The sequence below is a fragment of the Amia ocellicauda genome, chromosome 17 (genome assembly GCF_036373705.1).
Source record: "Amia ocellicauda isolate fAmiCal2 chromosome 17, fAmiCal2.hap1, whole genome shotgun sequence".
NCBI lineage: Eukaryota > Metazoa > Chordata > Actinopteri > Amiiformes > Amiidae > Amia > Amia ocellicauda.
In genome coordinates this window covers 22,966,115-22,992,356 of record NC_089866.1, presented here as the reverse complement: position 1 = coordinate 22,992,356, position 26,242 = coordinate 22,966,115, and the positions used below count along the sequence as shown (strand labels likewise).

The window sequence follows — 26,242 nt, the reverse complement described above, 5'->3', positions numbered from 1 at the left end:
TTGGTACAGACTGGAAAGTGACGCTGGCCAATGAATTTGAAGATGTAAAATTTAAACTAAGATAGTCGGGTCTTTGCGGATGTTCCTGAAGTGTGTCGTGTAGGGTTTATTTTATTTTTTTCATGTTTTAAATGCTAAACCTGCAGATCTTATGGAGGGTAAAATGACAGACGAATCGGCCGTCAAAGTGTGTGTCCGAGTTCGCCCTTTAATCCAGAGGCAAGTATACTTCAATTGATATATAGGCTACACTGTATATACATAACCTCCCCTTAGGTAATGTTACGGTGGTTTATGATGGATATATGAAGTACTTAAAGATTTTTTAAGTACCGAAAAGTCAATTGATCGTTAGAGTTTTCTTCATTTAATTGCTTGGTGTATTTAGAAAAATAATATAGCACAATTTGAGCGCCAGTTATACGATTTGCAGATTATCTGGGTGTGTTTTACATAATTTGGGTTAATGGTCTAATTTACTATGTGTCATATTGTGTTCAGGTTTATATCAAATACAGATTTCAACCATTACAATTTGAAAAGCAATCGTGTTTGCAAAGCTTTGGGGGAAAAAAAAACGTGTTCGCCTGTAACATGCACTATTATTAAAACTAACACTGGCTTATTTGTTACAACTCATTTGTATTCCTCTGTCAAAACAAGTCCTGATTGGGGGGGGTGGTTAAAGTTGTCTTCATAATGTGCATTTACAGTATAATGTTAACTGAATACATGTTTAAATAACCCAATTCGATTCATGTTAGAAATTGATCTGATTCCAGCCAGGCGACTGGTCGGTAATGACACATGTCTCCTAACATCTACTAGTATTTAAAAAATGAAGAATTAATATTTTCCACCCTACGACACTGTGGATGTGTTTTTTCCATCCCATGCTTAACTAATTATATCTTTGATTTTAAACAGGGAAGAGTCTGCGGCGGGCAATGCCGAGTCGGCACCACTGTACTGGAAAACAGATAATCAAACTGTTCACCAGGCTGATGGCAGCAGGTCTTTTAACTTTGGTAAGAAAAGCTCTGAGCCTTTTAAATTCTTTATATTTGACTGTCTGGTCAGTCTATGTCCTGTTCAATCTATGTCTTAGTTCCTCAGTCCCATTCATTCTCTTTGTTCTCGCTTTATGTAATTAACTGGACATATTTAACATTCCTATTATTATTATTATTATTATTATTATTATGATTATTATTGTATTTTGTGCTTTACTGGTACCATACTTTGACCCAGTTGGTGTGGTTTAGACCACTAATCTATATTTAATGATCAGCTGTTCAATTACTTACTCTAAATGCAAAGCCCTTGCATTATGAAGTCAGTATGATTAATAAGTAAGTAAGAAGATGCTGCTATTTGTCTTAATGTGTGCTCAGTTACAATTATATTTTATTGTTTTTAATGTCCATTTTCTTTTCCAAAATTACAGACAGAGTTTTTAGTGTCCATGAAACAACAGATCAAGTTTATCAAGAAGTTGCAAAGCCCCTTGTGGATTCTGCCATCAAGGGCTACAATGGTAGGTGCTCCATGTTTCTCTCTCTAAACGTCTATAGCTTTTCACATTCATAAGCTCTTTGCTTCCTCTTATGTGTTGAAAACTACAAAGGAATGTAATTCAAGAAAAGTGCAGTTTAAGTTGGGTTCTCTTAGTAGCTGGTCCTTCTTCTTCACAGGTACAATCTTTGCATATGGACAGACCTCATCGGGAAAGACTTTCACAATGATGGGGAACAAGGACTCTGTGGGAGTCCTACCTCTGGCCATTCAAGACATATTCAAGACTATTTCGGTGGTGAGTAGTAAACACCATTATTGTGTTTAGCAAGCTGGCTTATATGCCACAAAGTTGCATTGTTAGCACTGAAGGATTTGTCAACTAGTCATCTATTACAGTTCTCACCACAGGTGGGAAGACCAAAACGCTTTCAGTGGTTCAGTTAATCTTTTCATGCATTTTTATTTTTTATGTCAATTAGACTTCCAACATGGAATTTCTTCTGCGTGTGTCCTATATGGAAATCTACAATGAGACGGTCACTGATCTGCTGTGTGACAGCCTCAAAAGGAAGCCATTGGAAATCCGAGAGGGCACAAATGTAAGTGAGATTTAATTTGAGAGTGGAATTGCTGGTTTGGTCAGTCTTGGTTAAAGGCAGTAGTTTGTGTGGATGCATTCCATTGGATAATGGCTCTGGAGACTTTTTATATTCTTATATCTTTTCCAGGGTTTCCTGCAACTATATTCAGGCCACATGGCCCGTCTGACCAAACAAATCTTTAAATGCTCCCCCAAAAAAGTCCCCAACAAAAAGAAAAATACACGAGCACCCTTGCCATTTTTTGGCAACCCTGTTTTCATAAGCCTTGTGTGTAAAAAAAACAAAACAAAAACCAAGTAATATACATTTTTAAGGGTTTCTTGTAAGAACTATCAGGATCCACTGAATTGTAAGATCATATTTTATTCCTGTGTAGTAATGTGGTGGCTGTATTCAACTTTGTGCATCACAGAAATAATTTAAATTGCATTGGAGCTTTCTTAGCACGTTGTCCTGTTTTATGTGATAAACGTTTATATTGATTTGTTTTTTATAATTGTCTTTTTAGAGAAATGTTTATGTAGCTGATCTCACTGAGGAGGTGGTTGTATCTGCCAAACAAGTCCTGGAATGGATCAAAAAAGGAGAAAGTAAGAATTTATTTTTAAATGTTATACATTGTTATTTTGCTATCTAGTATCGAATTGTCAACAATCACCTCGCTGATCATTTGACATTTATTTGCACATATATATATATATATATATATATATATATATATATATATATATATATATATATATATATATATATATATTTTTTTTATCAGATTTGTATCAGATATATTAAATGGCTCACTATGCAGAAGTAGGCTGATTGGCAGGGTGCCGGCACTCTTCTCTTTACTCTTGCTCCTTTTTCCTCCCTGCTCGGACATTTTCACTTATTTTCACTGTAGTGCCATGGCAACGTGTAAACATTTTGTTCTCTCGGAAAAAGTCAAAGCATGAAAGCCGCATTAAGTGAATTGCGTGAACCCAAGTCACCACGAGTACAAGAACTCAAAAACCCCCCAAAATAATTTAATATTAAAATAATCCAACCTCTCTAGTAGGTTTTTATTTGAAAGTACATTAATCTGTTTAAATTCTGCAGGTATTTCAATCCTATTGCAATTTTCTTTTCTAGAAAATCGACATTACGGAGAGACCAAGATGAATCAGCGCAGTAGTCGGTCTCACACAATTTTCCGAATGGTACGGCTACTTATGATTTCTGAATCTTTTGGAACTTTATTGATGTTGGTGCAGCGGTTACTTCTTTCTTACCCCCCATAATTATAGTGCAGATAAACATGACATGGTGTCAAAGCAAATTTTTGAAAATCTGTATCCTTGTGTAAAGATTATATTTTTCCTGTGGCAGTATTTGAGAGAGGACAACATTTGATCAATTTATTTTCCGTATTTTTGTTTTACTTCCAGATTTTGGAAAGTCGTGAAAAATGCGATACACCTGGCGCAGAACTTCAGGACATGGCGGTTATGGTGTCCCATTTGGTGAGCTATGAATATGAACTGAAGGCACTCTGATGGATCTGTACTTCCTCGGGTATTTCCTTGTCTGTTGCTGTTGGAATACAGTACATTCTTAAAAGCATGAAGTAATGAAGTCCCTGCAGACTTTCTTTTTTTTAACTGTATTTTATAATTGAATACTTAAGAGACTGGCAGATGTATTGGGGTAAAAAGAGGGAATGTAAAAGTACAGGCTGCAGTAATAACTCCCCCATTTTACCTCCCATTTCTAACAGAACCTGGTTGACTTGGCTGGGAGTGAAAGAGCTAGCCAAACAGGAGCTGAAGGTAATTTTTATGTGCACAAGTAACCTTTTTTTGAAGTTCTACATATCATGCTTCCAGTACCCCCCAACAGTCTTATGATTCCTACACTCTGTTCCAGGGCTGAGACTGAAAGAAGGGTGCAACATTAACCGGAGCTTGTTTACTTTGGGCCAAGTTATCAAAAAACTGACTGATGGGAATCCTGGGTAAGAACTATGTCCCAGTAGTGCCGTCTGCTTCTGATACAACAACCATCATCCCTATGTGTTTTTTGAGCAATATTAAATCACAACATGTGTTCTTTCTTTTGTACAGGGGCTTTACAAATTACAGAGATAGTAAACTCACCAGGATTCTCCAAAACTCCCTCGGTGGCAATGCCAAAACAGTGATCATATGCACCATTACTCCGGCCACTATTGAGGAGACCCTTAGCACCCTTCAGGTAAAAGACTTCCATTCTTAACTCAAGCAGTTGCCCCAATGCATTTGAAGCACTCTAATGTTATTTTTTTATTCCCCACCCACCTCTCTAGTTTGCCAGCACAGCCAAACATATGAAGAACGACCCTCATGTGAACGAGGTTCTGGATGACGGCGCGCTAATGAGGAGATACAGAAACGAGATTGTGGATCTCAAGAGACGTCTCGAGGAAGTAAGACGTGCTAAGATTAGGATAGGTGTTGGAAGCGTGCTAGTTTCAGTTGTTCAGGTTTAAATCTGCATGTATTTACCAATAGTGCTTTAAGGGGGTAAACCTGGATGTCAATGAGGAAAATTTGGAACTTCCTGTATTAGTTTCTCTTCTTCACTTGTAAGAACTTGACCTGCACGTACTGACTGTAAGTATTGGTTTAGGTTTCCTCTGAGACACGGGTACAGGCCACCGAAAAGGAGGTTCTGGCCCAGCTGCTACAGGAGAAAGACCAGTTACAGCGAGAACAGGAGGATCGCATCAAGAACTTAACAATGATCTTGGTTACCTCCTCCAGTTTCGTAGTGAACGACATGAAGGTATGCATGGAATGAGCTGGGGAGGTGGTGTTGTGTATTTTGAAACTTGTATAGGATAGTTTACCCACTGCCCTGGATAGACTGTGTGTAAAAAATAAAACAAAAATATTCATGCAGGATATGCCTTTCTTTTGCATATTGTTGTCTAAAGTGGAGACGTCTTCCTGAATCAGATCTTAGTTTCGCAATGTTTTTTGAATACATTTTTCAGATGCGAAACAAGAGGAGAGTTACTTGGGGTGGCAAACTCCTGCGGGGTATGACGTCCGAAGGATTTAATTTCAGCGACCGTGGATTTCCAGAACATTCTCTTAAAAGAAAGAAAGCAGATTTATCTTCAGTAATCGAACAAGATGACTGTAAGTTAGATGTTGGTTTGCTGTCCTTGGTTTGGGTTGTGTGAGTCAAGAGAACATGCTCAATGTTTCCTCCTACTCTATACCATGTTTACATTTCAGAAGGCAAAAATCTATATAATTTGCTATATAAACCTGAATGTCAGGTTTTAAAATGGCTCCTTTTATCCACAGCTGAAATGTTAGATTTTGATGGAGATGACACTTGGCAGCAGACTATAGATGATCTCCCCTTGGAAATGGATTCATATATGAGCAACGTCTCTGTGCGCAGAAGCAGGAACACTCCGTCTGTCTTATCAGATGTTTCGTCTTCCTCCTCGTCTCCTTCCGATAGGTAAGCAAAGGGTGGAACGCATGACATCACAACATCTTTATGGCAACATCTGTGCTTGGTGGTCAATTTGTGTCAACCAAACGTTCCTTCCTAGTTTATTGGCTAAAATGGCCTTAATTCTTCTTTTCCGTGTTTCGTCAGCGGTTTTTATTCTCTGGTTCACGTGAACGAACTGAAGGAGAAGGTGGCGAGTTTGGAGCAGCAGTTGCAGAAGGAAACCCAGGAGAAACTGGAAGCCGTAGAGAAGGGCAGCATGCTGGAGAGGAAGGTGATGGAGTTGGAAGAGCGTGTGGAGGTCACCGTTAAACCACCGGCCCAGGAGCCTGTGGATGAAGATATCCAGACAGAGACGTACAGCCAGGCAGCCTATCAGACTGTAAGAAACCTTTGCTTATATGATCAGTATTGCTTCACTTCTATACTGTGTAGCACTGGACTGAAGTATAGGTGCATATTTCGCAAGACTACAGCAGACTGTACCTTCTGTCTTTGCAGTATGAAACCGAGTTCAGGGAAACGATGCAGCTCTGTGAAACACTGGTGACTGAGAAGGTAAGCTGTTTTATACCCTCTTTTCTTTTGTTGTCCTTCATTTTGTTTTCTATTATTTTTTTCAACCTCTTTGGTTTGATTTTGTATTTATTTGTAAACAGGAGGTCATCCAGGCAGAGAGGAACATCCTTAAAGAAGAATTTGACCGCTTGAGGAAGGCGAACGAGGTCTTGGAGCAGGAAAAGAAGCGTCTCCAGAACGAGATTGCAGAGAAAGAGGAGCTCAGTGAGTTCAAAACTTTTGAAGAGGAGAGCAACAAACTATATGAGGTGACTTATTTCCCAACTGCATTTTTGGGCTTATATGTCCTCATGACATACTATTTGCATGGATTGATAGTGATTCTACACAAGCGTGCTATTAAAGGAGACATAATGGTTGCTTTTGTTTGGTTGTATTACTTGTTTGTACTACAGACTTATTTTGTACAAGACTTGGCAATTGAGAGGTTTCATTTTTTGCTATATTTTTATTCCTAATATTACATGTTTTGTAATCCTGACTCATCTGGGTGTATTAACCCATAGCAATTATAATCAAACTGGCTTGCATGCATGTGAAGACCTTTAATTCCCCTTAAGATTTATTTTCCCTATAGAAATTGATGTACACAACAGAGGTTCAATTTCATTAAGGAAAACCTACATTTCTATGGTTTAATCCACATTACACTAAATTATATTACATTACACTTTAATCCACATTACACTAACCGTGAGAAGTTGAAAAGTTACATGGAATTTGTTTTTAAATTACCTTGATAATCTTGTACACTTTCTGCTAAAAGCTGTTGAGTAAGGATCATGGATGCTTCAGTAGCAGAGACTCTGCATGTGGTTTAGTCCTTGGCTGTGATTCAGGAGAGGGCTGCTAGCTGATGGCTGCTTCCTCACTCCTCTGCTTTTCTTCACCTTGCTTAATTGCCCCACAGACTGAATTAATGAGTGAAATCAGCAGCTTAAAGAAGGAGATTGAGAGCGCTGGCATGTGCATCGAAAATCTGAAGGTGAGGCTATGCGAGAGGTTTAACTGTTTTGGACTGAGGTCTAATAAAGCTCCGAACGCTTTAACTTGTAGTGTCTGAAGTTCTCAATGGTGAACATGTGCTAGGATTCTCAAATTGGACTCACTCACTTGTGATATTTTTGGTGGCTGAGAATGCCAGACTCTGTGGTCTGTGACTAAATGGCATTATAAAGAACTTGTGACTGGATTTCTGTATATTAAGTACATGTTTTGGATATACATGTCAGGCCATGCAAGTTTGAATAAATTGTTCCTCATACAATAAAGGGTTACAAAGTCCAATACAACTCTGTTGTAGAACAGCACTTAGTGTGCTGTGTCTAAGGTGCGTGTTTCCCCAAATTCTAGATGTTCATTTTCAAAAGATATTGCCTTTAGATGGCTAATGCAGACTATATTGTAGGAATGGAATTAAAGGTAAAATGTGCATGGTTGCTTCCTCTTTCATAATAAAATATGTTCACTTATGTCTCAGGCTGAGCTTGAAATGAAGTCAAATGAACTGCAGAAGAAGGAAGACTGGATTTCAGAGATGCAGAATCTGGTGAGTTCTTGAGACGTTAGGGTTCACTTGTGTTTGCAATTCTGAAATAAAGCTGGATTGTGGGGGCAGTTATTTAAAGCTTACAATGCTGAGGAAGAGCCTGCTGAATACCAGTGGAAAGATGTCAAATATCCAGATTAAGTATGATTTTCATATGTTGTTAAATCTCTTACAGGGCGGTAAGGACTTGATGGTAGAGATCCAACAGCTAAAGCACTCCCTGGGAGATGCAGAGACTGTGAATCTTGACACTAAGAAAGAGTGGGCCTTCCTTCGCAGTGAGAATCTTGCCCTCAAGGAGAAAGATGTAAGGCCCTCTCTTAGCATAAACACTGATTGGCTGCACGCAAGTCAAGTCGAGATACTCAATTCTGTGTGGTCTTTCTTTTGGGCAGGTTGAAATCACAGCCAAGTACCAGCAGATGGAGACTGATGTGCAGAGGCTACAGAGCCAGTTAGAGTCCGAGAAGAAACGCTTCAAAACGATGCAGGTGGACCTGCAAAAAGAGCTGCAGATTGCTTTTGAAGAAAACACCAAGCTGACCACCCTCCTGGATGGAAAGGTCCCCAAAAGTATGTTCACTATACATAACATTGCAGCCATGACTATTGTGGAATAAGGGCTGATGAGAAGTTAGATGTACAGTGAGATGAATACAAAAGGAATCTGAAAAGTATTCATAAAAACAACAAAATAACAATGTTTTGAGAACTGGCCTTATCTTGGAATTTGTTTAGAACTAAGTTAATGCTTTAGTAATGGATCTTACTCTCTGCCTTTCAGATCTGATTGAGCGTTTTGAACTGGAACAAAAAGTTGCTGGGCTCCAAAAAGAGCTGGAAAAATCCTTGGAAGGGGAAAGAACATTGCATGCAGAGATTGAGGCCCTGTCTGAGCTCAAGCACCTCCCTGAGAAGGTTGATGACTTGATGAAAAAGGTGATAAGGACTTCCTCCTACTTCCTCCTTCCTCCCAGGGATCGCCTCTTGGGTTCTTTTGATTTAAAAAAAAAAAAAGTTTTAAAAGGATGTGACAAGAATGTTTGACCTTTTCTTTCCCTAGATCTGCGAGATTTCTAACGAGCTCTGTGCCATACAGTCTGAGAGGGATGCTCTTCTCTCCACAAAGGCAGAAATTGATGTGGAGATACGAGAGCTGACGGAGGCCAAACTGCAAGCTGCTGCCAATCTCATTGAAGTTCTCTCCAAGCTAGAGAAGACTGAGCAGAAGATGACAGACTTGTCTCAACAGCATGACTCAGCACAGAAGCAATGCCTGGCTATGTCTGAGGAGTGTGAGAAACTCAAAGCTGAGCTAGAGAACGTGTCTGCAGATAAAGAGCAACTGCTAAACAGACTGGAAGACCTAAGCTTGCAGGTTTGTTTAATATTATACTGTTCGTTATTGGTTTGTAACCTCTAGTTTTAATTGGTTTATGATCGTCACAAGCACTATTGAACTATTCATATCATGGAATCCTCTTTTTGTCTAAAATGTATTTTATAGTCTGGAGGCTGAAAAGGAATGCAATATTGTTTAACAAAAGGTTTTACCTGAGATTCCAGAAGTTATGTTTTGGATCCAGATTTCTTTCCACTGGAATAAAGATGTAACATGGAAATTTAGCAGTTTCTCCAATGGTTTCTTACAACTTTCTAGGTTGTGAACACTGAAGAGCAGCAAAGAGTAACTGAAGAAAAGCTGTTGGAACAGGAACAGCTGCTGAAAGACTCTGAGAGCACACTCGCAGAAAGGGAGGAGGCCTCTAGGCATGAAATGACACACATTGAAGAGACTATAAAGCAACTAGAAACCCAGGTAAAGTGCTCAACCAATGTAATACCACACATGGATAGCTCACCTTCATACTAGCACCTTAAATTGAGTTTGCTAATGTTATTTCCTTGTTATCAAGAATGTAAAGCTGTATTTGTGGTGGCAAAGTACAACATGGGATATTAATCCAATTAATCTTTCCAGGTTCTCACCATTTCTGAGGAGCTGAAGGTGGTGAACAGTGAGAGGGACGCCCTCCTGTCTGACAGGAGAGACTCTGCTCAGAGTCCAGATGCTGAGCTGCAGGAGCTGCGGACACGCATCAAATCCCTCACGGAGGAGAGAGACCAGCTGCAGGAGATACTGGAGGGAGTCCGAGCCGAGAAGAACCAGCTGAAGGCCGACCTGGAGGAGAATGTGGAGATGGTGAGTGGCAGTTAAGGTTGACTTGGTCCGGTCTCGTCCTTTTGAGAGAGTTTTTTTCTACTGAAGTGAGTCAACCACAATTGGAATTAGTGAGTTAGTGGTTTCAAGTCTCATGTTGAAAGGGGTAGTTTTATTGCCCTCAGAGTGTGGAAATCCAAGGAGATCTTCGCTGTGCCCAGGAGGAGCTCGGGCAGATGCAGCAGCTATTCACTGACCTGAAGACCCAGAGTGCAGAAAGAGAGGGTCAATTAGAACATGTAAGCTTGGGACGCATCTTAGCCCCTTGTTGTAAACAAACTTTCTACAGGGGGTCCTCGCAATTCATCGTTTTCACAAACTGATGTGATTACAGTATGATAATGAAAATAATAAAGCGAAAAGAGAGCAAGCTGCTCCTCACTTCTCCATCTTTGAACTCCTACTTTGTCTGTTCCCATTATTGCTTTTTTCAACTATGGAGACTGTGAAAGTACAAAATAAGTATTTTACACTAAATCTTAATATCGTAACTGTTGCTAGACACACTCCCATAGTCCCACAATGTTGTCTGTTCTCAGTCTGTGAACAGTGATCCTGTGCGGTTAGTAGACTTTTCTTTTCCTCTCTCGTTCGCACAGATTCACGCTCAATTATATGAATAATTTCTCAAATTTTACTAAGTGCACATCTTATTTTTTGTCTTTATTTTACATAATGTGATTTAATATTTTGGAGATGGGCTAGGTAAAAAGTGTTTGTGTTTAGAAATGGTACAATACTATGTTAGATTCATTCACTGAGTTCATACTGTAATGGTTATACATTTATTTGTATTTAAAATTATCATTGTAATGAATTATAAGAGTGGTTTAGTGTTTGAAAGACATTTTGGGGTGTTGGAATGCATCTAGGGCTATTCCCATTATTTCTTATAAATATTAATTCCACTTAATTCTTCATTTTGCAATTCAACGCGATTTTCATAAACACATCCCCGATTACTTTCGAGAACCCCCTGTACATGTTTTTGTCTCCATCCTATTTTTCACTCTTCAGGACTTGACAAAAGAAGAATGGGTTGCACTTGTGGTGAAGAGCAATATTCAAGGTCTTTAATTGCAGTTGGTGATTGCAAATCACACAGTGGTTAATTTCCTTAGGTGGTGCAGGCCCAGGAGGAACTGAGAAACCAGCAGCAACTCAACTCTGACCTCAAGACCCAGAGAGCAGAGAGAGAATCTCAGCTGGAACAACAGGTAAGCTCTGGCATTCCTCTGTTTCTCTTGTTTGTGAAACATAAACATGCAAAGGCAAGAATGTCCTTCAGATGAGCTGGAAATGGTGATATCAAGGATATAAAGTCTGTGCCGCCCACCCATCAATATTAATGCAGTGATTTGTTCATCTTCAGGTTATTGAGACCCAGCAAGACATTTGCAGTGTCAAGGAGGAGCTCAAACTGCAAGAACAGCTGGTTGCGGAGCTCAAAGACCAGAGTACTCGGAGAGAAGCTCGACTGGAACACCAGGTAAGCTGGGGATAATTTATTCCTCTCAAAAGACACTTTTTAATCTGTGTAGGCATTTCCTTCAATCGGTGACTTACTCCTTACAGATAAATGAGTTGACTTCAGAGCTGAAGGTGGTGAACAGTGAGAGGGACGCCCTCCTGTCTGAGAGGAGAGACTCTGCTCAGAGTCCAGACGCTGAGCTGCAGGAGCTGCGGACACGGATCACATTGCTCACGGAGCAGAGAGATCAGTTGCAGGAGATACTGGAGGGAGTCCGAGCCGAGAAGAACCAGCTGAAGGCCGACCTAGAGGAAAATGTGGAGATGGTGAGTGTGAAAAATTCAAAGGCTAAAGTGTTCAGTGGTCTTTTTTACTCCTGTCACAGTACAGATCCTCTTAATTTTACCTTTGTCTGGGCTGTAATGTTTTGTATTAAGCTGTAATCGCTCCATCTGAACAATACATTCAGACTTATAATGTAGTTATTTCTCGTTAGAAATCAACATACATTTTCTAAATGTATGTAATTTTACCTTTCACTTTGTGACGTGGTCTGACTGCAAAATAATGCTGTTGAAAGAGCATGGATTGTTTGTATTTAAAACATGTAATGGTTTGTTTCATAATTTAAGAATAAGGAGCTGAAGGGTGAAAAACAAATGTGTGTTGACTAAGAGGAGTCTTTACTTGTTGGTGCAGATGATTGAGACTCAAGAGGAACTGCGAGTGGCTCAGGAGAAGATTGGAGAGCAACAGCAAACTGTTCAGGACTTAAACACCCAGGTTGCACAGAGGAAACCTCTAACGGAGAAGAGCAGCATAGAGGAATTGCCCAACACCATCGACTTACTCAACAAAGTACTGTTCTATTGAATCGCTTCTCCGCTCTTGTGTTTAATGAAATGTGAGCATTTCACTTTGATAGGTGAATACAACATTTTTTTTAAACTGAAATGACATTCCTGTGCAGGTGACTGAGCTGAGTGAGGAGCTGAAACTGGTGACCAGTGAGAGGGACGTTCTCCTGTCTGACAGGAGAGACTCTATTCAGAGTCCAGACACTAATCTGCAGAAGCTGCAGACACACATCACATCCCTCACAGAGGAGAGAGACCAGCTGCAGGAAATACTAGAGGGAGTCCGAGCCGAGAAGAACCAGCTGAAGGCCGACCTGGAGGAGAATGTGGAGATGGTGAGTGGCAGTTAAGGTTGACTTGGTCCGGTCTCGTCCTTTTGAGAGAGTTTTTTTCTACTGAAGTGAGTCAACCACAATTGGAATTAGTGAGTTAGTGGTTTCAAGTCTCATGTTGAAAGGGGTAGTTTTATTGCCCTCAGAGTGTGGAAATCCATGGAGATCTTCGCTGTGCCCAGGAGGAGCTCGGGCAGATGCAGCAGCTATTCACTGACCTGAAGAGCCAGATTGCAGAAAGAGAGGGTCAATTAGAACAACATATAAGCTCAAGAAACATCTTAGCCCCTTGTTGTAAACAAACTCTCGCTACATGTTTTTGCCTCCATCCTATTTTTCCACTCTTCAGGAATTGACGACAAGAAGAATGGGTTGCACTTGTGGTGAAGACCAATATCTAAGATCTTTAATTGCAGTTGGTGATTGCACATCACACAGAGTGGTTAATTTCCTTAGGTGGTGCAGGCCCAGGAAGAACTGAGAAACCAGCAGCAACTCAACTCTGATCTCGAGACCCAGAGAGCAGAGAGAGAATCTCAGCTGGAACAACAGGTAAGCTCTGGCGTTCCTCTGTTTCTCTCGTTTGTGAAACATAAACATTCAGATGAGCTGGAAATGGTGACATCAAGGATATAAAGACCCTGCAGCCCACCCATCAATATTTATGCAGTGATTTGTTCACCTTCAGGTTATTGAGACCCAGCAAGACATTTGCAGTGTCAAGGAGGAGCTCAAACTGCAAGAACAGCTGGTTGCTGAGCTCAAAGACCAGAGTACTGAGAGAGAAGCTCGACTGGAACACCAGGTAAGCTGGGGATCATTTATTTCTTTCAAAACGACATTTGAATTTGTGTAGGCTTTTCCTTCAATCGGTGACTTACTCCTTACAGATAAATGAGTTGACTGCAGAGCTGAAGGTGGTGAACAGTGAGAGGGACGTCCTCCTGTCTGAGAGGAGAGACTCTGCTCAGAGTCCAGACGCTGAGCTGCAGGAGCTGCAGACACGCATCACATCACTCACGGAGGAGAGAGACCAGCTGCAGGAGATACTGGAGGGAGTTCGAGCCGAGAAGAACCAGCTGAAGGCCGACCTGGAGGATAATGTGGAGATGGTGAGTGTGTAAATGTTTTTGTAATTTTGTTTTTTAATGTCTGCGCTAAAACAAAATGGCACACCTTGTGTAGATCTGAGTAGATTCTGTGCTGTAATACAGATCCTCTTAATTTGACCTTGGTTTGGGCTGAAATTAAAGTGCTGTTATCGCTGTATCTGAACAATACATTCAGAAAGAATGTATTTTTTTCCCCTTTAGAAATCAATGTACATTTTCTAATTTTATGTACTTTAGCTTTCACTTTGTGTCATGTGGTCTGACTACAAAATAAAGCTGTTGCAAGCATGCATTGTTAAAAACAAAATTGCTGATTCTTGTTTTTTATCATTTAATAATAAGGAGCTGAAGGGTGATAAAGAGGAATCAAGTTGATTGATCATAACAGTAATTTAGCATTGCACATTGACTAAGAAGTGTCTTTGCTTGTTGGTGCAGATGATTGAGACTCAAGAGGAACTGCGAGTGGCTCAGGAGAAGATTGGAGAGCAACAGCAAACGGTTCAGGACTTAAACACCCAGGTTGCACAGAGGGAACCTCTAACGGAGAAGAGCAGCATAGAGGAATTGCCTAACACCATCGACTTACTCAACAAAGTACTGTTCTATTGATTCGCTTCTCCTCTCTTGTGTTTAATGAATTGTGAGCATTTCACTTTGATAGGTGAATACAACATTTTTTTTAAACTGAAATGACATTCCTGTGCAGGTGACTGAGCTGAGTGAGGAGCTGAAACTGGTGACCAGTGAGAGGGACGCCCTCCTGTCTGAGAGTAGAGACCTTTGCAATGTCAAGGAGGAGCTCAAACTGCAAGAACAGCTGGTTGTGGAGCTCAAGGACCAGAGTACTGAGAGAGAAGCTCAACTGGAACACCAGGTAAGCTGTGGATCATTTATTTAGTCCTATCAAAAAGACACTTTAATCTGTGTAGGCATTTCCTTCAATCGGTGACTTACTCCTTACAGATAAATGAGTTGACTTCAGAGCTGAAGGTGGTGACCAGTGAGAGGGACGCCCTCCTGTCTGAGAGGAGAAACTCTGCTCAGAGTCCAGACGCTGAGCTGCAGGAGCTGCAGACACACATCACATCGCTCACGGAGGAGAGAGATCAGTTGCAGGAGATACTGGAGGGAGTCCGAGCCGAGAAGAACCAGCTGAAGGCCGACCTGGAGGAGAATGTGGAGATGGTGAGGGGTTGGATTTTGTGGAAATTAAGATGGACTTTATCTTATTTTGACCATTTGAAAAGGATTGTTATTTACATTCTAGTTTTAAGTGAGTCAGACATTGGAATTAGTGTTTCTCGATTGCTTGGGCACATTTGTCCCAACAGAATTCACTATTTCAAAACCATTAACACACAGCCCCAAACTGGAACATGTTGGCCAAAATGACGCATGTAATTTGCAAAATGCACCAAGACTCTCAAAACTACCTCCATCAAAACATACAACTTGTTACCTAATGAAAAGTTATTTCAATCATGGAGGGAGAAATTGCATCACCATTCATTGGTGGGCTGCAAACTATTCAGTAACCAGACGGGACTGGTGGAAGGCAACATTGTCCTATATGATGACTAAAAGAGACGTGTCAGGCCTCACCCATCCCACTCTTGGGTGCCATGCATTAAGAAATGTGAGGAGACATTCTGTATTGCGTGGCTCTATTGTAGGTATGTGGCAAAGGACACCATCATTCGAGATGCAGCATACATGGTGATGTTGGCTCCCCTTTGTCCTGGCACACTTACGGTGGCCCTCTTACCATTGAGGTTCCTCCCTTTTCTCCTTACTTTTGTAAGATTCAAGCCGGCTTCATTCAGATAAATTAATGTACGGGGTGTTGCATTGCCTGGCCTCTCTCTGGGAAAGGACATGATTGACAACACGGTCAATAATTGTGTAATGCATTTCATCTGAGACTTTAGCTCTCTGCATCTCACACAGTGGTTAATTTCCCTCTGGTGGTACAGGTCCAGGGAGAACTTTGCTGTACCCAGGAAGAACTGAGAAACCAGCAGCAACTGAACTCTGACCTCGAGACCCAGAGAGCAGAGAGAGAATCTCAGCTGGAACAACAGGTAAGCTCTGGCGTTCTTCTGTTTCTCTTGTTTGTGAAACAAACATGCAAAGCCAAGAATGTCCTTCAGATGAGCTGGAAATGGTGACATCAAGGATAAAGACACTGCTGCCCACCCATCAATATTTATGCAGTGATTTGTTCATCTTCAGGTTGTAGAGACCCAGAAAGAAATTTGCAGTATCAAGCAGGAGCTCAAACTGCGGGAACAGCTGGTTGAGGAGCTCAAGGACCAGAGTACTGAGAAAGAAGATCGACTGGAACACCAGGTAAACTGTGGATCATTTAGTCCTCTTAAAAAGACACTTGAATCTGTGTAGGCATTTCCTTCAATCAGTGACTTACTCCTTACAGATAAATGAGTTTAGAGCAGAGCTGAAGGTGGTGACCAGTGAGAGGACACTCTCCTGTCTGGGATGTCATGGGATATTAATCCAATGAATCTTTCCAGGTTCTCACCATTTCTGAGGAGCTGAAGATGGTGACCAGTGAGAGGGATGCCCTCCTGTCTGAGATGAGAGACTCTGCTCAGAGTCCAGATGCTGAGCTGCTGGAGCTGCGGTCACAGATCACATCCCTCATGGAGGAGAGAGACCAGCTGCAGGAGATACTGGAGGGAGTTCGAGCTGAGAAGAACCAGCTGAAAGCCGACCTGGAGGAGAATGTGGAGATGGTGAGGGGTTAATCTTTATCTAAATATCTTCACATATAAGCTGTTTTTGATCTCAAACCTTTATTTAAAAAACATCCTTTCCAAATGATCTCTGCAGGCTGTGGAGACTCAAAGTGACCTTCGCTGTGCCCAAGAGGAGCTCAAAAAGCATCAGCAACTGATGTCTGACCTCAAGATCCAGAAAACAGAGCAAGAAGCTCACCTGGAGCAAAAAGTAGGTTTGGTGTCCTGTGTTCATCAGTCTATGAAGTTTAAAATGTAGAAACGGGAGGAAAGTCCTTCAGATTAAAAGTGTGTAAAGTCAGTCTTTGCACCCTCCCTGCAGGTGACTGTATTGACTGAGGAGCTGAAGGTGGTGACTAGTGAGAGGGACAGCCTCCTGTCTGAGAGCAGAGACTCTGTTCAGAGTCAAGATACTGAACTACAGGAGCTGCGGACACGCATCGCATCCCTCACCCAGGAGACAGACCAGCTGAAGGAGATACTCGAGGCAGTCCGAGCTGAGAAGAACCATTTGAGGATGGATCTGGAGGAGAATGTAGAGATGGTGAGGGGTTGGGTTTTGAGGAAATTAAGACCAATTTGACTTTATTCTGACCATTTGACAAGGATTCTTATACTATTAAGGCTTACATTTCTTCACCTTACAGATGCAGGTGAAGTTGCAACAAGCCCAGGATGAACTGAAAGAAAAGCTTCAGGAGGTTGAGGAGCTCAGAGGCCTGGTAGCAGATAAAGAACTCCAGATCAGCAGCATCCAGCAGACCCAGGCAGTGGAGGCAAGTTATATTCATGGCATGTTTACAGTCACGTTTTGTGCTCTACATCTGTGTCCCATTGTAAAATCTACCAAGGAAACAGTTTAAGTCATTTTAGAAACGTAGAAAATGAGGACTACTTCAGTGCATGTTACAAAGCAAGCCCAATATGGACCAAAGCTTATTAAATCTAAATTTCAAGTGTTGTGTGATGTGTGCTTGTGGGAAACCAGTATCCTAAACACAACTGATTTTCTCAGATCTGCAAGTGAATTCCCGTCTGTAAATAACTATCAATGGCTTTATATGATCAGAATCAACATGAAGAAAAGCTGAAACACGCCCAAGAGCAACTGACGGACAAGCAGCAACAGATTTCTGACCTGAGAGCCCAAGTAGCAGCGAAGGAGGCCGAGGTATGCAGTCTCAAACACGAGCATTTGGAGAAGGTGAGCTATGATTTTGCAATTTAGTATTTATTGGGCCCAGGAATTCATGGTGATAAGGCCTTTGTAAATGTAGTTTTCAGGCTTTGGAACCTTGAGGATAATGGAGAATGGATTTTTTTTTTTTTTTTTTTTTTTTTTTCCCCTCTCCTCTCCTCCTTACCTTCCTGATCCTGTAGCTGTTGGGCCTGCGTCAGGAGCTCAGTCACACTGTGGCTGAACATGACCTGCAGAGGCAAGAACATGAGTCTGTGGTTCAGGAGCGGTGCCATCTGGAAGAAGAGCTGAAGGCACAGTTGCAGGAGACTGAGATCTCCCTGCAGGAGCTCAGGGGAGAGCTGGCCGGCCTCGTGCAGGAGAGGGACCAGCTTCACGAAGGCCTGAAACGACTCCAAGATGATATCAAGGCAGAGAAAATGAACAGTGAGAGTGTGAGTATTCTATGACTACCCTGAATAAGTAGGCAAGGTGCAATCTTATACATTTTTTTTTTTTTTTTAGAAATCTGGGTAGAAAGGTGTGTGATTTTTAAGAGATTTAACTATTTTTGTTGTTTTTAGTTAATTGCTGAGGCAATCAAGGAGAAACAGGCACTTTCCGACAAGATAAGCAGCCTGAAAGAGGAGATTGTTTACCTTGAGCGTAAGTGCGAGCTCTCGGTGGGGAAGGAGAAGCTGTCTCAGCGTCTGGAGGAATCTGAACAAGAGCACCAGGTGAGTCATATTCTGTCCTCAATGCTGCTGAATTTGAATGAATTGGAGCACTCAAGATCTAGGTGCTAATGTGGGCTGCTGCCTTCCTTCCCCAGGAATCTCTGAAGAAGTTCCAGGTGCTGATTGACAAGTTTGATAGTCGGGCCAAGAACATCAGCACTCTGCTGAAAAAGGACGTTGGTTCACAGAACAAACTGGTGCATCAGCTCGTCTCCTCCCTGCCTCGGGATCAGTCCAAACCCATGCTGACACTCAACTCTGACATCGGGGACAAGAACAGTGAGCTTGTTTTGAGACTGAGGCAGCAGGTGGTAAGTGTACTTCCGCCCCCCCCCCACCCCCATGCTTCGATCTCATGTCAAAACCTCATGCTGTTAGAACCGGTGGGCATTACCTTGCATTTAATTTAAGTATGCATGCCATACAAAGGTTACTGATCTTTATAAACTTTGTAGAACATGGCCTAGCAAGAAGTAAAGACCTAGTGGTGTAAGACTAGCATTACACAGATGCTTTTATGGAGATCTAAGCCCATTTATTGGAGGTACACATTTTTTGGACTGACCTCACCTCTAAACCAAATCTAATCTCATCCTTGTCAGATGGCTTACTCTGGTATAGCCAAGTGGCACAAAGAGCACTTTGAAGTGCTTCTGCAGCACAGCATGGCCTGCTTTGAGGAGAGCAAGCTGCACGATCTTCTGATCTCCAGAATCGAGCGATCGGCCGACCACGACTCTGCACACAGTACGGATCATAACGAGAGGCTGTCTGAGCTTCTGAAGCAGAGGGATGGGCAGCTCAGGGTAGGTTATCATATAACCTTTTAAGATGTACATCAAGATGGTACAAATTTATATTTTGGTTTTGGCATAGAACACTGAATTTGTTTTTAATATCCATAATATATATGTATGTGTGCACGTGTGTGTATGTATATGTGTGTATATATATATATATATATATATATATATATATATATATATATATATATATATATATATATATATATATACATACATACAGTGAGGGGAAAAAAGTATTTGATCCCCTGCTGATTTTGTACGTTTGCCCACTGACAAAGAAATGATCAGTCTATAATTTTAATGATAGGTGTATTTTAACAGTGAGAGACAGAATAACAACAAAAAAATCCAGAAAAACGCATTTCAAAAAAGTTATAAATTGATTTGCATGTTAATGAGGGAAATAAGTATTTGATCCCCTATCACTCAGCAAGATTTCTGGCTCCCAGGTGTCTTTTATACAGGTAATGAGCTGAGATTAGGAGCACTCTCTTAAAGGGAGTGCTCCTAATCTCAGCTCGTTACCTGTATAAAAGACACCTGTCCACAGAAGCAATCAATCAATCAGATTCCAAACTCTCCACCATGGCCAAGACCAAAGAGCTGTCCAAGGATGTCAGGGACAAGATTGTAGACCTACACAAGGCTGGAATGGGCTACAAGACCATCGCCAAGCAGCTTGGTGAGAAGGTGACATGTGCTTTCTTGAGCAGGGGGACCTTGCGGGCACTGCAGGATTTCAGTCCTTCACGGCGTAGTGTGTTACGAATTGTTTTCTTGGTGACTATGGTCCCAGCTGCCTTGAGATCATTAACAAGATCCTCCCATGTAGTTCTGGGCTGATTCCTCACCGTTCTCATGATCATTGAAACTGAGGTCATTGAGGTGAGATCTTGCATGGAGCCCCAGACCGAGGGAGACTGACAGTTATTTTGTGTTTCTTCCATTTGCGAATAATCGCACCAACTGTTGTCACCTTCTCACCAAGCTGCTTGGCGATGGTCTTGTAGCCCATTCCAGCCTTGTGTAGGTCTACAATCTTGTCCCTGACATCCTTGGACAGCTCTTTGGTCTTGGCCATGGTGGAGAGTTTGGAATCTGATTGATTGATTGCTTCTGTGGACAGGTGTCTTTTATACAGGTAACGAGCTGAGATTAGGAGCACTCCCTTTAAGAGAGTGCTCCTAATCTCAGCTCATTACCTGTATAAAAGACACCTGGGAGCCAGAAATCTTGCTGAGTGATAGGGGATCAAATACTTATTTCCCTCATTAACATGCAAATCAATTTATAACTTTTTTGAAATGCGTTTTTCTGGATTTTTTTGTTGTTATTCTGTCTCTCACTGTTAAAATACACCTATCATTAAAATTATAGACTGATCATTTCTTTGTCAGTGGGCAAACGTACAAAATCAGCAGGGGATCAAATACTTTTTTCCCCTCACTGTATATATACACTCACCTAAAGGATTATTAGGAACACCTGTTCAATTTCTCATTAATGCAATTATCTAACCAACCAATCACATGGCAGTTGCTTCAATGCATTTAGGGGTGTGGTCCTGGTCAAGACAATCTCCTGAACTCCAAACTGAATGTCTGAATGGGAAAGAAAGGTGATTTAAGCAATTTTGAGCGTGGCATGGTTGTTGGTGCCAGACAGGCCGGTCTGAGTATTTCACAATCTGCTCAGTTACTGGGATTTTCACGCACAACCATTTCTAGGGTTTACAAAGAATGGTGTGAAAAGGGAAAAACATCCAGTATGCGGCAGTCCTGTGGGCGAAAATGCCTTGTTGATGCTAGAGGTCAGAGGAGAATGGGCCGACTGATTCAAGCTGATAGAAGAGCAACTTTGACTGAAATAAGCACTCGTTACAACCGAGGTATGCAGCAAAGCATTTGTGAAACCACAACACGTACAACCTTGAGGCGGATGGGCTACAACAGCAGAAGACCCCACCGGGTACCACTCATCTCCACTACAAATAGGAAAAAGAGGCTACAATTTGCACAAGCTCACCAAAATTGGACAGTTGAAGACTGGAAAAATGTTGCCTGGTCTGATGAGTCTCGATTTCTGTTGAGACATTCAGATGGTAGAGTCCGAATTTGGCGTAAACAGAATGAGAACATGGATCCATCATGCCTTGTTACCACTGTGCAGGCTGGTGGTGGTGGTGTAATGGTGTGGGGGATGTTTTCTTGGCACACTTTAGGCCCCTTAGTGCCAATTGGGCATCGTTTAAATGCCACGGCCTACCTGAGCATTGTTTCTGACCATGTCCATCCCTTTATGACCACCATGTACCCATCCTCTGATGGCTACTTCCAGCAGGATAATGCACCATGTCACAAAGGTCGAATCATTTCAAATTGGTTTCTTGAACATGACAATGAGTTCACTGTACTAAACTGGCCCCCACAGTCACCAGATCTCAACCCAATAGAGCATATTTGGGATGTGGTGGAACGGGAGCTTCGTGCCCTGGATGTGCATCCCACAAATCTCCATCAACTGCAAGATGCTATCCTATCAATATGGGCCAGCATTTCTAAAGAATGCTTTCAGCACCTTGTTGAATCAATGCCACGTAGAATTAAGGCAGTTCTGAAGGCGAAAGGGGGTCAAACACAGTATTAGTATGGTGTTCCTAATAATCCTTTAGGTGAGTGTATATATATATATATATATGTATGTATGTATGTATATATAATAAATACATTTAATTTTTTGTAGGAAATGAATCAAATTTTGTCTGACCTGGAAGAAGGGTTGGCTAATCATGCCTCCAGTCAAGAGCAATCCCCAGCTCAGGAAGAGCTCAATGCAGCACTGAGGGCACTGTGTGATAACCCATCTATTGATGTAACACAGCTGGAAAGATTACTGCAGCAGGAGAAAACCAGAATTGAACAGCAAGTTCGGGAGGCGTCACAGGTTTTTCAGGTAAATGATTACATATATTTTCTGGTGGAGACAACACTGTTTCCCCAAAGATGTTGTGAAGACCAGGGATGATCAATTTACCACCTGCTTGAGATTGAACCTATTGTGGCACCGTGGGGGTTGGTGACCACAGTGCTAGGCTTGTTTTATAAAGGCAGGGTGAGAGGAAGTGAATTTATTATGTATAGTGCTCAGTGGTTAAAGAAACCAAAACAATCTCCCAAAGAAAACCTTAGCTCCCCTGGAGCCTACCTACACTCCCTCATTAAACACAAACACTAAGAATAGATGGACACACTAAGCAAACTGTCCAATCCAAATTAGTCTGGGTCCAAAAGTTGATTTACCAGTCCAACAAAAGATTTGCTGGAGCCAGGCCATTCAGGTGAGTCCTGTAGGTCAGGAGCAGGGCTTTCGGGGGATGCAGTGCCATACCTGGTGGCCATGTTGTGCCCCTCCCTGTACTGCACTGCACCACATGATCTTAATTGTGGAATCAATTCTATTCAGTGTTGAACTGTATTTTAGCTTTACTCAAATTGTTCCTTAATTCTACTTTCCCTTGACTCTTGCATTACTTTTTTTTTTTATATAGGGCTTAAAAGCAAGATATTTTGATCAGAAAGAAAGATGCCAGGCCTTCAGAGTCCAGTCCACAGAGAAGCTGAAGGAAGAACGCAACAGAAGTCGAACCCTGTTCCAAGAGTTAGAAAGTGGCACCACAACCACTGGGGCTGATTTAGTGCGAGAGAACCAAAGACTGGTGGAAAAACTAGAAGGGAGTGAAAAAGAAATAAAGGTAAAATAAAGATGCACAGTTCCTAAATACACTTCTTAAATTATTACATTTTAATTAAAAGCAACTTCACTGTTGCCTATATATTTCCAAACGTCTCCACTTGTCACTAAATGTTATTTTCTTAATATGACCCACCTTGTGTATTGCATAACATCACTATCCTCTCAGCCTTTCTTTGTGTAATATTAGTGGTTTGATGGTATATGTGTGGCTTGTCAGTTCATGCAGATGAAAATCAACGAGTTGAGGGCTGCCCTGAGTAAAGCTGAAGACAGGGTTTCAGATCACAAGAAGGCAACTAATATGATCCAGACAGAATTACAGGAGCTTCTGGCTCAGGTCAGCGAGAGAGAGAGCTCCATCAAAACCCTCAAAGAGCACCTCCGAAACCTTGAGGTATGTGTATAATTAACATGTACGAGATTCATTGCATTTATATCACAAGTTGTGTAGTAATTGTCATGTGGTGGGCAACTTCCACAAGTTTACCATATGCAGTGTTTTCTCATCCTGACCTATTTATTTTTTGTGCACAAAGGCAAAGGTCCAGCAAGGGGCAGCACCATACGAGGAAGAGCTGGAAATGCTGAAGAACAGAGTGGTGAAACTGGAGCTGGAGAGGACTGGCCTGTCAAAGGCACATGGGCAAGAGTACGTGCAAGCTTCAGGAATAAATCCACTGCATCAATGTGCACTTGACTGACTGTAGTGTGGTCTGTGTGGATATGAAGTCATAGCCTGTGATACTCCCTGTGAATATTTGTTTTGATTTTAGCAGTTATGTTCTATGAAAATAACTAACAAATGACCATAGTTATTATTGCCAAAAATCTACTAAAAGTATGCAGATTAATGATTTATCAAATGTGTTTCTAGGGTTGCTTCAATGGCCGCGACGCTGGAACACAAAGAGGATGCGCTGAGAAAACTGAAGGAAACCCTCCGAGAACTGCAGCAGGAAACGGACACTTCATGTTAGTATTGAATATTCTGGGGAAATGTTGCTTACACTTCTTGAGCTGTTTTGCTACAGCACAGCACACCACAAAAAGATTTTTCGTGGATTTATATTTTAACTGTGTTGAAATTCTGGAGAGAGGTTTTATTTCCAAAGGGCAGAGATTTGCAATACAAGAGTTGCTTTTGCTACCTGTGCCACACTTAAATGCACTGTACTTTTCTGTATGAGATTTGGGATTCATTTATTTTTTCAGAGGCTGGTTTAACAATATCCCCACACTGAGCATTTTCTGTTTTTATGTGTATTTTAGTCATGGTCGATGAAAAGGCACAGGCCAGGGCCCCGGTGACGTGTGGGGGAGGCAGTGGGATTGTTCAGAGCACAATGATGTTGGTGATTAAATCGGAGAAGGCAAAACTGGAGAATGAAGTTCACCAGCTAAAAAAGAAAACTACCAAACTTGAAAGGTAAGTGGTTTTGTTTTTCTGTGTATATTTTTTAGAGGGTTAGTGGCTTTTAAGTTGCTTTTTTTCTTTTGCACTAGTTAGTCTTAGAATGGAGATGATGTACCACTGAGCTACACTACCATCTCAATTCTTGTATCTTCCTTTGCCCAGTTTGGTTGTCAGCCTCCAAGAAGAGGTTTCTAAGTGGAAGAGCAGGGCCAGAAAACTGAAGGAGAATTCGGGGGTGAAAGCATCGTTCACCGACATGGAAAGACTATCTGAAGACCGGCAGGTTCTGTCTCCACACACCCCTACCAAAAAGAGAAGGCTGGTCACGTCTGAAGGCCACACCTTGGACTCCCCTAAGAGTAAATTCTTTGACCGTGCTGAATCGGTGTCAGTTGCCTGTCCGAAGCAGTTCTTTGACAACTCCAATCTAGGAACAATTCCAGGTAATGTATTGATGTGTATATTTACATTACCACTTATCAGAATCTATAACCTGTCCAATCTGTCAGAAGCTTTACGAGGCGCAGGAAAATCCCAGTCCCTTTTGAAAAGTGCATGAATGGCTTTTTGTTTGTTAGAGATTGCAAACCAGCCCTCGTCGGCGGACATCGGTGATCCAGAGATTGGTAACCTGAATTTAGTTTTTGGTTCTCGACACTTGGGATGGTGTAAGAGTTCAGAGTCCTGTAACAGTTGTTTCTAGTTACTCCAGCTGTTGGAATGGGACACTTTTTTCTTTGAGCTTTCTTTTGAACCTGCTCTACATTTGATTAGACCCCTTTTATAGAGGGTGTGGAAGATGGATCTGTACAGCTGGTTCAGTATGCGGAAGTTGAGACATTACACTCGCAGTGGTGACAAAACAGGTGGTCTACAGGCACCTTCACCTCTTCAAGTATCTATTTAATCAGCTGGTGACCTGGCGAAATTCCCTTTTTTTGACTGATTATAATATTCTTAAAATTACTGCTGGATGGGAGTTCTTTAAAAGGCTTAAAACCCTCCCTGATAAATAACACTTGATTTTGCCCTTGTGTGGAAGGTTAGCTGGGTTAAGAACCCTTTTTCCAGCTAGTATTATAATACCATTATTTTGGATCCAACAGATTTGGGTGTTTTCAAAATTTCACTGCATTAAAAAAGTGTTTATTGCATGTAAATGACCGTTCACTGTATTCCACCAATCTACAACTTCTCCCCCATCACCAAATGAGCACAATGGGTTGAATGGCCTCCTCGCATTTGTAAACTTTCTTATTATTTTAAATAACTTGAAGTGAGTGACATTATTCAATACTGTAACCCTGCCTATTACCACAGCTCTTTACCATAGGTGATTTACTTATATGTAATACAAGACTAAGTTGACAATAAACCACTCTGAGGAATCGGAGCATTCATATTTTCTACAGTTGAAGACTTATGCAGGTTTTAACTAATTATTTTCTTTCCAGATTTGAATGTGACCGCAGACTCCAAGAATGATGCGGACTGGTGGTCGATAGCACCTCAGAAAGATGGAGTGGAGAACTGTAAAACACAATAAATGTATTATAAATGTAAAGTATTTTAAAAGCATTTAGCACGTGTGCATTTTGCACTTTTTGTCCATTGTATAGACTAGATAACTGAGAGTGACTATCTCGAGTATCTTAAGTGTCCATTTGTTATCTTTTAAATGTTCAATAAATGTAACAATTTTAACGATGCAGAGTCTGCAGGTAGTTTCCTTGAAGCGAGAGCATAAACTGAATTGACAATTCTCGGTCAACACGCTGGTCTGCTTTTTTGGGGATAGTGCAGGAGGGCTTGTCTATGAAGTCCTGTATAATCTATCTAAAGGGTTCTGTATAGAAAGAACTGACAAGA

The 26,242-nt window shown here is 41.4% G+C and overlaps 1 protein-coding gene across 2 annotated transcripts; it reads left to right on the top strand.

Annotated features, from left to right (window-relative positions):
- Positions 1-51: 51 nt before the first annotated feature.
- cenpe (centromere protein E) lies at positions 52-26,081 on the top strand. Of its 2 annotated transcripts, XM_066690348.1 has the most exons (57): positions 52-219; positions 928-1,028; positions 1,448-1,537; positions 1,695-1,813; positions 1,998-2,117; positions 2,629-2,710; positions 3,249-3,316; positions 3,545-3,619; positions 3,874-3,925; positions 4,023-4,110; positions 4,220-4,349; positions 4,441-4,560; positions 4,764-4,919; positions 5,131-5,278; positions 5,450-5,612; positions 5,754-5,988; positions 6,108-6,164; positions 6,266-6,433; positions 7,096-7,170; positions 7,666-7,734; positions 7,910-8,041; positions 8,130-8,307; positions 8,519-8,673; positions 8,798-9,112; positions 9,395-9,553; positions 9,716-9,937; positions 11,077-11,172; positions 11,328-11,444; positions 11,531-11,752; positions 12,126-12,284; positions 12,397-12,618; positions 13,072-13,167; positions 13,304-13,420; positions 13,506-13,727; positions 14,166-14,324; positions 14,437-14,604; positions 14,694-14,915; positions 15,704-15,811; positions 15,963-16,079; positions 16,262-16,483; positions 16,581-16,697; positions 16,809-17,030; positions 17,134-17,262; positions 17,556-17,690; positions 17,867-18,118; positions 18,248-18,400; positions 18,496-18,711; positions 19,003-19,206; positions 21,949-22,158; positions 22,754-22,957; positions 23,177-23,353; positions 23,496-23,608; positions 23,834-23,931; positions 24,229-24,385; positions 24,536-24,816; positions 24,952-24,999; positions 25,828-26,081. In XM_066690348.1, exons 1-57 carry the CDS (start codon positions 152-154, stop codon positions 25,917-25,919), a joined length of 8,400 nt encoding a protein of 2,799 aa, XP_066546445.1. In that variant the 5' UTR covers positions 52-151; the 3' UTR covers positions 25,920-26,081. The 2 variants fall into 2 exon arrangements, with proteins under 2 accessions (XP_066546445.1, XP_066546446.1); XM_066690349.1 differs by lacking the exon at positions 24,952-24,999.
- Positions 26,082-26,242: the final 161 nt, after the last annotated feature.